The following is an 11,309-nucleotide window of genomic DNA, read 5'->3' on the forward strand; positions in this document are numbered from 1 at the left end:
CCCCTCTACACTCGGTGTGTTGGTACGTTCCATATTGACTTCACGCGTGCGCACTTGTCGCGCATGCACAGTCTTTCACATCGCGTACGTTCTCCAACGGAAAGATGGCGTCAGTCTCGAGTGAGTTTTTTTTTCTTCTTTTTTCGTGTATTTGGTTGTAATTTTTTAGGATTTTAGTACTTTGCAAATGCTAGACGTTGTCACAGTTGAGGTAATTGTTAAATAATGTTAAGAATTTGGGAGTTTTTTATAACCGACATTTCTCGTGCACGCGGCCTAAGATTTGGGTTTTTAGGTCAAGGTGGTTGTTTGAAGCTAACGGATTGTTAGCTCGGCCCAACGGGTTTTAGAATTAGTTTATAGTGTAATAAGAGTATAAATTCAACACACCAGACAAATAATTTACTGTAATGCGTTTTCTTGTTCTTTAAGAGCCTAAATCCAGCGCTCGTTGTTTTGTTTGAAGTAAACGGTGGCTAGCAGGCGTGGTTTAAAAACAGCGGGATCAAAAGCGCAGCCACCTCGCAATGTTTAGTGTTGGTATTGCACTCTTGCGTTTAGTGTTGCAAAATAAGTCTTGTTTTTGATGTTTTTTCATCGTCAGTTTTAGACTTGACATAACGCGAAATCGTAAAAGTTCAAATGCATGGTTTTCTTAAATTTATCGCGCTTACTTGACGTTAACTAAAATGTTTCTTGTGAATGATTTAACGTTAGTGCTTTAAGCAACTGAGCCTGTCTTATTGAGAAGCTTTGTTCCAATTGTATAGCTGGAATTCAACAGGGGCTGCACTTCATTGTCTGTGTTGAGGTGTTTGCTCAAGTCATGCATGTTTCTCCCATCGTTTTTGGACTATAATAAAACGCTAGAAGTGCAGTCAGTATGCATCTTATTTTCCTGATGTTACGCAGCTCTAACTGTGTTTGTAGGACTTCTAACCTTTTGTAACTTACTTCTCTGTAGATTATAGCAGCTACAACCAGGCTGGTGCACAGCAGTCGTAAGTCCACCTCCATTAACATGCTTAACACAATGTTTGCTTTTCATTATTTAAAAAAAATTATAACAAAACAAACACAAAATGCACATTTTACACAGGTATGGCTCGTACACCACCCCACCTACTCAGGGCTATGGACAGACTGCACAGGTGAGCCTAAACTCCTCAAATTCCCACACAAATGCTGTGTACTCGTTTGATAATTCATAGTTTTCACATGTCGTCACTTCCTTACAGGAACTACCACCTGGAGGGCAAAACAAAGCTTTCCTCCACTGACTGGCAGTTATTGTTTTTGAGGTTTGCATTAAGTAGCAAGAAACTAATATTAGAAGGCTAATTTCAGTATACACCTTATTGATGATGCGTACTTTGTGCAGGTAAGCAGATGAACCCAGAATATAAACACAAAGTTACACATTAAATGTTTTTCCATAGAAAAGCATTATGAAGAAAACACTTGGTGCATTGCGTTCTTTTTCCAGGCTCATCTGTTTGCCTATATAAAGTATGCATCATCCGAGAGGTGTGTACTGAATTTGATCTTTTAATATCACTGTTTTAATTCATTAAGGCCCTTTAAGTGTTTTTCACATTAAACATTTTGTAATGTACCACTGTTGTTGTTAGTAATTGAAATATTGCAGCGTCTGCCTTGCATTTTGTTCACACATCTTTGTTTTATTCTTTTGAGAGATGATCTAAATATTAGTGGATTGGAAACATGGAAAATTGACAGGCTAGTGCTGCAGTTCAATGGATGTTTTGCCCTCCAGGTCTTCAAGCCAGTCATGTGACTGAAAACTATGAATTGAGCAATCCTGGTTGTCGCTTCTGATGTTTTGTGTAAAAGAGAATCCAGTGGCATGTAATTCAGCAGAACTTCTTTTATAACAGGGTTATTCTCAGCAAGATTATAGCTCATATGCTCAACCCGCCGCTGCACCTGAGTCCACCTACAGTCAGGCAGCGCCCTCTGCTGGAGCGTATGCACAGCAGCAGTATGGTTCCTCATATGGACAAGCAGCAACAACTGCAGCAGCAGCAACAGCACCAGGTCTGTATTCAAAGCTTATTCACTATTACACCAGATAAATTTGCCTGTTAGTCATAGTGACTGGAGCATGACTGCGCAGGTTTGAAATGTCCCAGAGTTCTCCCAGAAAGTTTTCTCACCCTCAGGCCCTCAAAGATGTAGATGAGGTTTTCTTAATCGGAACAGATTTTGAGAAATTTTAATCCTCTGCAGTGAATGGGTGCCATCAGAGAGTTCAAACAGCTGATAAACAATTCACAAGTAATCTATTATACTCCAGTCCATCAATTTATATGTTGTGTGCCCAAAGCATGAATCCATATTCGGAAAGGCACGGAAAACAAATAACGCAACATCGTGATTTTTTTACAACTATTTTCAACTTCATCTGTGCATATTTCTCTCCTGATTCAGAGAGGATGATTTTGTTTTTTTCTCACTGGAGCATGCTGTATTATTACTAGAGGACCTGTATTTTAGCTGGAAGCAATGGTTTGTAGTTAATTTCTTGATGGATTTTACAAACATGTAACTTTTCGCTTCAAGAATATTATTTGATGGATTGGTGTCACATGGATTGTGATTATCAGCTGTTTGATCACACATTCTGATGGCACCTATTCAGTGCAGATAATCCATTGGTTGATGTAATTGATTTTTAATTTTCTCAGTTTTCTCTTAAAATTCCTTTTAAAGCGCAATTTTCTGTACTTCAAGTTTTTTTTTTTTCTGTTTGGTTTTTAGAAATGCAGAGACCAACAAGCTTTGTGGGGAGAGACACTTAGCATGCAATGCATAATGTCTTGGTGTATTACGGTTAAAAGGATCTGAAAAAGTAGATTTTGTTGCAAGAACATTAAAAACTGAAAATGTTTGTTGACATTTGAGTTTGGTGCTTTCCACACCTTTTAGTTGTTAGGCTTGGAAATTCCTGCTTTCTAAATTGCTCCATTTTAGTTAGCTTGTACACATGGTCATGCTGTGTTTATTCAGGTGCACATAGAACATGATTTTCATAACTAATATTAAATCCTTATTCTCCCTCTCAGCTGCATATGGAACAGCACAGCCAGGAACTTATAATCAGCCCGCACAGAGTTACGGGGCCAGCAGCTACACTAGCTCCACTGCGGCCCCTGCCGCCCAGGCCTCCTATGGCTCCCAGCCCGGATACTCCACCCAGCCGGCCTATTCTGGCTACAGCCAGCAGCCTGCTGCCTCCGCTCCTCAGAGGTAACTGGACCGTCTCCTAGAGCATCACATCAACAGGATGCTGTTATGGAGCCTCCCACAGTATTTCCATATGCTGTTCTTTCTTTATGCTGCCTGAATGTGAACGCCACTTTAAGTACACAGTTCCCATGCAAATGCCCTGTTTCTTTCTGTAGTAAATGTGTAAGATCAAAGAGGGTTTTTATGCCAATATGCTGATATTTTTAATATGTAACATTTCTTAATATTATCAATGTTGAAAACAGTTGTGCATATCTGTTTTGTTCTGTACAGTTTTGCATGAATAGAAAGTTCAAAAGGACAGCATTGAGTAAATCTTGTAAAACATTATGTACAGTGTGAACACATCTTTCAAATGTTTTTCATTCTTTTGTATTGCAGCTATAGTGCAAGTGGCCAGCCGGCCTACAACCAAGGTGCCTATTCCCAGCCTGGAGCTTATTCTCAGCCTCAGGGTGGGTACCAGGCACAGCAGCCAGGCTATGGGCAACAGCAGCAGAGCAGCTATGGGCAGGGACAGCCACCTCAGCAAGGTCCACCTGCTGCCTACCCCCCTCAGGGGAACAGTTCTTATGGACAACCTCAGTACGGCCAGCAGAGTGCATCACAAAACGATTACAACCAGCAAAGCCCTTATAGTAAGGGTGCTTTCACTATTTTTGTTAATTTTCTAGTCAGTTTCTTATCAAGTTAAGGCCGTATGCTTAGTGCGTGATCTCTCCTGTAGGCAGTTACAGTCAGAGCGGTGTGAGCGGAGGCTACCCAGGGTCGCAGCAGCGGGGTGGATACCCAGATTCCGGCAGAGATGGTTATGATCGTGGAGGTCCTCGGGGGCGTGGGGGTATGGGCCGCGGAGGCATGGGGTAAGTTCAGACTTTAATGTAACTAACTGTTCATTGCTCTCCCGCTCGCTCATTTCACTGAGCGGAATCACTCACCACATGCAGGGTTTGTATGTACAGGTGTCTAAAAAGAGTGGAGTTTCTTGTGTAGTTCATCCAACTATTATTTTATTTGTAGAGGTTTCTGTGATACCCCAAGTGTATTGTTGCAGGGATGTTTTATTATGGTCTTGCATATGGCAAACGTTATTTTTACTATTACAGTTTTGAAGGGGCACTTAATGCTTATTCTAAGACAGGAAGTCATTTATTTGTACAGCTTACTGGTCTTTGCCTTTTCTTTACTCACGGTTATTTCAAGTGTGGCAGCGTATTGAATATTTGAGGTTTTTTGTTTGGTGTTGAGGTATTTAATTAAACCCATTTCTTTAATTTCTTTTGTTGCAGTAAGCTGCCTAATAAATTAACATTTTGGTTTTCCGAATCTGTACTGCTGTTGAGTTTGAATGGGGAAATGGAAAAATTAGCAAACACACATCAAGTCTTGGAAAAATGGGTAGTTTACGGTTTAATTTTATCGCAGCAGACAGTGGCACACGATCATGGGTGTTTAAGCTTTGTCCTTATTTACTGGGTTTTAAATTCTGAATGGAACTTTGGCTATTGAAAGTATGAAGAGAGTAATCGGGTTTCAAAATGGTGAATGTAAGCAGAATTGGGGAAAAAATGATCTTTTAAATGAAATGGTTGAACAGAATCCTTGAATGTTTAATGGACACCCATACAATGAAATACTTTGAAAAACTGTTTATGCATAAAAGAAAATTCTTACCTCAGGTTACCAAACACTTCTCAGTAGGTGGTTTTGTTAACCCATAAAACTAGTAAGTATTCACTGACTTCAAACAAAACGGGAAAATCAAGTTATTTCTGGTCCAACTGAACTTGTTTCAAGGGACGGTGAGCATGCTATTAAACATTTCTGATATTTACATTTTACACATTTTCATGTACCTAAATATTTTTGCATTTGTGAACTGTTTTCTCATTTCAAAGGTCTTGTTTTAACATTCTTTGTCACATTTATGCGCTGCAGGTGTCAGAGATCGATGTAAGAACAGCAGTACTTATTCTTTAAGTACCTTTTTCCATTTCAAAGGCGACAGCTCAAAGAACCATGGGGATTTTTCTTGATAGTTATTTAGCTAATGTTTGGATCATTCTTTTACCAGCATATTTGTGATTTTCTTTTTATATACTTATCACCCTTTGTAAATATGTCATTTGTACTATATATTTTTGAGTGTACTTTTGTTCAGAGGTGATGTTTTATTGGTTTATTTTGGATTGAAATGTTAAAGGGATTTTTCCAACTAACAGGATTGCTGTATTTAAAATTTGCCTCAACATTTATTATATTGGTTGCAGCCCTAAGCATGAGGCATCAAGCTAACTTGACAATTCATCTTGTTTTAAAAAAGGTTTACAAAAATGCAATGTATTTCTGGTCCTGTGTGGATGTCTTTTTACCTTACATGCAACCAAACTGTTAAATACCATATAACTTGTTATAGAAGTCATGAAGCAGCCCAATTAGTTACTAAAATACACTGTACATTTATCACATGGGGCAAGGTTAGAGGGAGATATTGTTCATTTCCTACTCAAGTCCTATGGTTGGAGACTAAAAGGAATATCGCCTTCATATCTTCATGTTTAGCATCGCTGGAGACAGAGGGGGCTTCAATAAGCCTGGTGGTAAGTTCCTAAAGCGTATTCCATTGGCTAGTCCACTCGAGTTAATGTAGAGGCCATTCATGCCTGTGTCCTTAAGAGATTCATTTGGTGTGCCACTTTTTTTTTCTTTTTTTTTAACCAAAAGAGCAAAAAGAGTGTCCTAATGGTTTATATTTGGATTTCTTCAAAAGTTGAGACGTGTCCTTTGACAGAAGCGTCTTTTTTTTTTTTTTTTTTTTTTCTTTTTTAAAAATCTTTTTTTTTTTTTTCCATTTCATTCTGAGAATCTTTTGTGGTCAAGGGTAATCCTGAAAATGGTCATATCTTCTCAGTGTATTTAATACTGCTCACAGGTTTTTTTTGTCTTGGCAGATGGGCAGGTTTGCTTTTAAAATGTGACGTTGTTGTCTAATAGTGTTTCTTGTCTGTCTTTTCTTTGATCCATGGAAACCAAGAAGGCATGAGGGGTGGAATGGATCGTGACATGGGTATGTGCTGTAAATGATCCCGCTCTTTTAATATGTACATTAGATAAAAAGTTTTGTTTTCAATTATTTATTTTTTTAATCAAGGATACGGTAATATGTACTAAAGTGAACGCAAAGACTTTTGACAAGTGACCGTGCTGTTCTTGTGAATTATTCAAATAAGCTTGAAAAAATTATGATCGCACAGTTTCCACAAATGTTTTCATCCTTGAGTTGCGTAAGAGTTTTCTTTGAAAAAAATCTTGACTTTACATATTTGAACCATAATGCAAGTTAAATAATCTATTAAAAATACATCTTGGTTGTAAGTGTTAAGTTGATTCTTTCACAAACACAGGGCATCCAGGAGAGCAGGACTCTGAGAACAGCACCATCTACATCACAGGCCTCACTGAGAATGCCACTCTACCAGAGATGGCCGACTTCTTCAAACACTCTGGAGCGATACGGGTGAGGAGCTGCATGACTAGATTCATTCTGAATAACATCAGCCTTTTATCATCAAAATACAACTGTTGTAGTGGTTACTTTGACAGTTTCCATTTTTCATAGCCATTTTGAAAATTTTTGTTTCTCATAGATAAATCGGCGTTTAAACCAACCAGCCATAAACATCTACACAGATAAAGACACTGGCAAACCAAAGGGAGATGCCACGCTGTCCTACGAGGAACCTGCCTTTGCCAAAGCTGCTGTTGAACACTTTGATGGTTGGTTTCTCAGGGTATTTTTATATGCTGTTAATTGCTTTATTTATTCTGCCCATTTGACTCGATCTCTTTTCACTTTTAAACATGTTCTCAAACATTAACCTGCTGCTCACTCCTCAGGTAAGGAGTTCCAGGGCCGGAGGTTAAAGGTCTCTATGGCTCGCCGGAAGCCCATGATGGGGGGTATGAGAGGTGGAATGCCGATGAGAGGTGGCCCTGGGATGGACCGTGGAGGTATGATAAGTCCTGAAGCCAGCAGGAATCCTTCAGGTGGAGGGTGGTTCTGTATTGTAACGGTGGCTTTGTTTTGTATGCCAACAGGTATGGGAAGAGGAGGGGAGAGAGGTGGTTTCCCCCCGCGTGGAGGCCCTCGAGGTGGAATGGGTTGGAACGGGCCTCCAGGAGGCAATGTGCAGAAGAGAGCTGGAGACTGGGAATGTCCCAACCCGTGAGTGAAACACACTGTTTTGAAGCAACTGAATTACGATGCATCTGTTTTGCAATACGTGAGGCCTGGGGCCTGTACCATGAAGCTGGTTTAGCTGGCTAGCCTGGAAAATTTCAGTGTAGTTTGCACCAATCCTGGGTTTTAGGTAACATAAAGTTTTTTTTTTTTTTTTTTTTTTTTTTTAAAGTACCTTAAAAAATGCAACAAAACTGTCAGGTTTTAATGATAATTACAGTTTACATATTTATATAATTGATTGATTTATTATCAATCATTATAATTATAATCCATTACACAGCACTTTGTTTAACAATTATAAAGCATTTATTTTAAATGAATATTAATATATACAGATCATATGTAATATGTGGTAGAATCAATAGATAACGCTTTAAAAATGGCTACATGTGACCTTACATGTTCGAGTCTCTATCTATATATTATCAACTATATAAACTGACTTCACAAGTTTCACTTGTGACTGCACTGATAGAGCAAGATAATTTCCTTTATTTGTCCCCTTTCATGGACAGGTACTCCAGTGGAAATGCATTTAAATTCCTTATTCTTAAATCTCTTAACTTTTAACAAAAGAGTTTTGGATCTCGTCTCTCTTGTGAGAAGTGAATCACACTTGCTCTGTGTTGTGATTGGCGGTTTGCCACTGTAACACATTCATGTGCACAAACTCAGGATCAAAGCCCGAGTTGATGAAAGCTGATGATCAGCATCATGGTATCAATAAAGCCAGATTGGAGTGCTTTTGTTTTGTCAACTCAAAACTAATCCTATAACTCTGAATTTATTCATCCTCCATCATGGTACAGGCCCCTGCTGAATAAGCATAAAAACAGTGTTGACGCCTATGTTTCTGGCTATCTATCACTTCTCATTACAGTGGATGTGGAAATCAGAACTTCTCCTGGAGGACAGAGTGTAACCAATGTAAAGCTCCAAAACCTGAAGGCCTAGGAGCTCCTCCCTTCCCTGCAGGTGCACACAGATTGACAGTCTTCCCTCATCAGCTGATCTCTAAAAGTGACTGAGATTTGTGTTGATGTGTAACAGAAAAAACATGATTTGTTTTAACTGTATATTCAGGCGGTGATCGTGGCAGGGGTGGAATGAGGGGCGGCAGGGGAATGGATCGTGGTGGTCCAGGCGGTATGCGTGGAGGCTGGGGAGGAGATCGCGGCGGCTTCAGAGGTCGTGGCGGAATGGACAGGGGTGGATTCAGAGGAGGTAGCAGGGGTGGTCCTCCCATGGACAGAGGGGGCAGAAGAGGCATGGGACCCCCAGGCAAGATGGATATGAGGTGAGCGTCATTTACTGTGAGTATAATAAGACATATGCAAAATGCTCTAGTCTGGATGATGCTTCATGTACTTACAATACATTTTCTTTTTTGTTTAACAGGGATCATCGTCAGGAGCGCAGGGACAGACCCTACTGAGATCATGCATCAAGCAAATGGAAATTTACATAGAGGAAAATTTTAAAAGTCCTTTTTATTTATGATTCCATATTTATACATGGCTATCTTTTTCTTTTTTTTTTCTCTCTTTTTTTTGCTTTTCCTTTGTTTTTAATTTCAGTATCACATTGTGGTTTTAGTTAAACCTTTAGGTTGCTTTTTTTTGTATGCAATAATGGCCTTTTTCTTTTTAAAGATACTCAGTTGCCCTGTAGTTACCATTTTTTTTGGGGATGTCCGTCTTACATGTCTCTCTATGTAACTATGTACTTTGAACTGTTTTTAAAAAATAAACTTTTCCACCTCCAATCGTTTTTAAATTTTTTTTTTTTTTTCATACTGTGGTTTTTGCTTACTGAAGTTGGCAGCAGTTATTACTTCATACATGCCATCTATTCATGTGTCTGTTAGCTAATAGGGGTTATAGCCTCCTGTTGATTTATGCTTTAAGCTCTTAAAGCTGTTCCAAAAGGATGTATTAAAACCGCAAGACATTTCTGTAACTGTAATAACATGCACTACTTTTATGAATAGGTGCAATTCAGAATTTAGCCATTAGGTGTCTCATTTGTTCTATTTCTAGTTTAAATCACTGCCATGTGCATGATAGAGCAGATTTATCTGCTGAGTACCAAGTAAAATGATGCCAGCTGTTATCAGAGCATGACTAAGCCTCCATTAGAGCCTCTTGATGAACAATGTTGGTGTATCTGAATCTATAGATTGATCATAAGTAAATAGTGGGCTTTTTTCAGGAATTCAGTATAATCAAATGCAACACTTTTCAGATGTATAAGCAGTTACTGTAGGTTTGCTTAAGTCAAATTTTGGAGGGGGAAATTTAAAGCCGTTCAATCACTAGCTGTGCAGAATGTTTCTATTAAAATGAACACTGCAGTGTTTTCTGCTCTGACTTTTAACTGTTCTATAACGGCACAAGTTGAAACTGGTCTCCTGTTATCAACATTTTACTTCATCTGAAAAGCATCTGGCATGTGTTCACCATGAGCCTGTGTTGAATCATTGCTCTTGATAATTGAAGTGTTGGCAGGAGCTGACAGGATGTTTGTAGCAGCTTTGGAGCCTTTTTGCAAACCCCATCTTAAGTTCTTATCTAATTACACTCAGAAATTGAATTGAGCAAAGGTAATTCTCAGTCATAAAATATTTCAAAGCATAGAATGGCGTAGTGTTTCACTGACTGATGCCTTTTTAAAGGACATCTTGGAGCCAAATGCTCACTTGCTGGAGAGCTGTGGAATGAACTGGTTTGTGTATGTGTTCACAGAAAAGCTGATTCACCCAGGCCTCGAAGAATGATCTCATTCCTTCTCTAGATGGGTGTCCTCCCCTCTGTCTAGCTCTCTTAAAGAAACAACCGACGCTTTTCAAATCAAAACAAGGGCCTCCCTTTGGCTGCATGGCTGCTGTTAGAATCACACACTGCAGTAGTCCGGACCGAGCTATTGAAGTGCACACTGCCAGAGCAGGAAGTAAAACAAAAGAAAATAAAAACATTTCCATTATGCTCTCAGATCCCATGTTAGGGTATCATGCAGACAAGAAAGTGTGAATAAAAGCTCAACGATGCTCAAAAGCAATCTTGATGTCTTATGGTTGGTCTGCTGTTATGTTTAGAAGAGAGTGGGTGTGATTTAAATCTGCAGTTGGTTTGTTTGGTGACATCCAAGCAAAAGTGACTCTTAAAATAGGATGACACTAGGGAGGGAAGCTGCCTGGACACTTGAGTTTTCCTCATAAGGATCATTTCTACTAGCATCCACTAGCATTAACTAGTAAGACACAATCGGAAGGATTGTATTAAACCATGACGTTTAGATACTCCTATTTCAAGTTCCTTTCCTCTAAAATCATTTTGTCTTCTCATTCACAGCCTGTGCCCTAGTGTGGCTTTGACCTTTGATTGTTAAGAGTTGAGTTTCTGAAGACAGACTTTCAGTTGTCTTACAGCCATTTAACTTCGTGTTTAAAGGAGACGAATGAGCGCTGATTAACATCATGATGATGTCCTCATGTCTGTCTTTTGTCTGCCTATTCAGAATGGTCTCTTTCATTTGCTGATGACCAAGACCATTGGCAGAGTACTGCGAATGAGCATGGACTAAAGTTCTGGAGCCCAAACAGGAACAGAGCCTGTTGGATAACCACATTAATTTAATTTGACAGATTTGATTAAAGTTTGGCAATGAGAGTTTTTGGGAATGTGGATCAAACAAAGATTGACTTTACTGAGCAATGGAGCAGATAAAGTGGCAAACACTTTTGTAAAAAGTACGTTTTCTCACTGATTGATAATCAAAGAGAGATTATCTTTAAATT

The 11,309-nt window shown here is 39.1% G+C and overlaps 1 protein-coding gene across 3 annotated transcripts; it reads left to right on the plus strand.

The window, feature by feature from the left end:
- The first annotated feature begins 51 nt into the window (after positions 1–51).
- On the plus strand, positions 52–9,278 carry ewsr1b (EWS RNA-binding protein 1b). 3 transcript variants are annotated; one of them, XM_058774515.1, is made up of 16 exons: positions 52–120; positions 965–1,001; positions 1,100–1,151; positions 1,899–2,058; positions 3,087–3,270; positions 3,652–3,908; positions 3,998–4,133; positions 5,833–5,870; positions 6,305–6,337; positions 6,675–6,787; positions 6,918–7,047; positions 7,168–7,281; positions 7,369–7,495; positions 8,394–8,488; positions 8,597–8,810; positions 8,912–9,278. In XM_058774515.1, the coding sequence occupies exons 1-16, from the start codon at positions 105–107 to the stop codon at positions 8,946–8,948; spliced, it is 1,743 nt and encodes a 580-aa protein (XP_058630498.1). In that variant the 5' UTR covers positions 52–104; the 3' UTR covers positions 8,949–9,278. The 3 variants fall into 3 exon arrangements, with proteins under 3 accessions (XP_058630498.1, XP_058630496.1, XP_058630497.1); XM_058774513.1 differs by having other exon boundaries at positions 7,168–7,495; XM_058774514.1 differs by having other exon boundaries at positions 6,308–6,337; positions 7,168–7,495.
- The last annotated feature ends 2,031 nt before the right edge of the window (positions 9,279–11,309 follow it).

This window comes from Onychostoma macrolepis, chromosome 05, assembly GCF_012432095.1.
Source record: "Onychostoma macrolepis isolate SWU-2019 chromosome 05, ASM1243209v1, whole genome shotgun sequence".
NCBI classification, from domain to species: domain Eukaryota; kingdom Metazoa; phylum Chordata; class Actinopteri; order Cypriniformes; family Cyprinidae; genus Onychostoma; species Onychostoma macrolepis.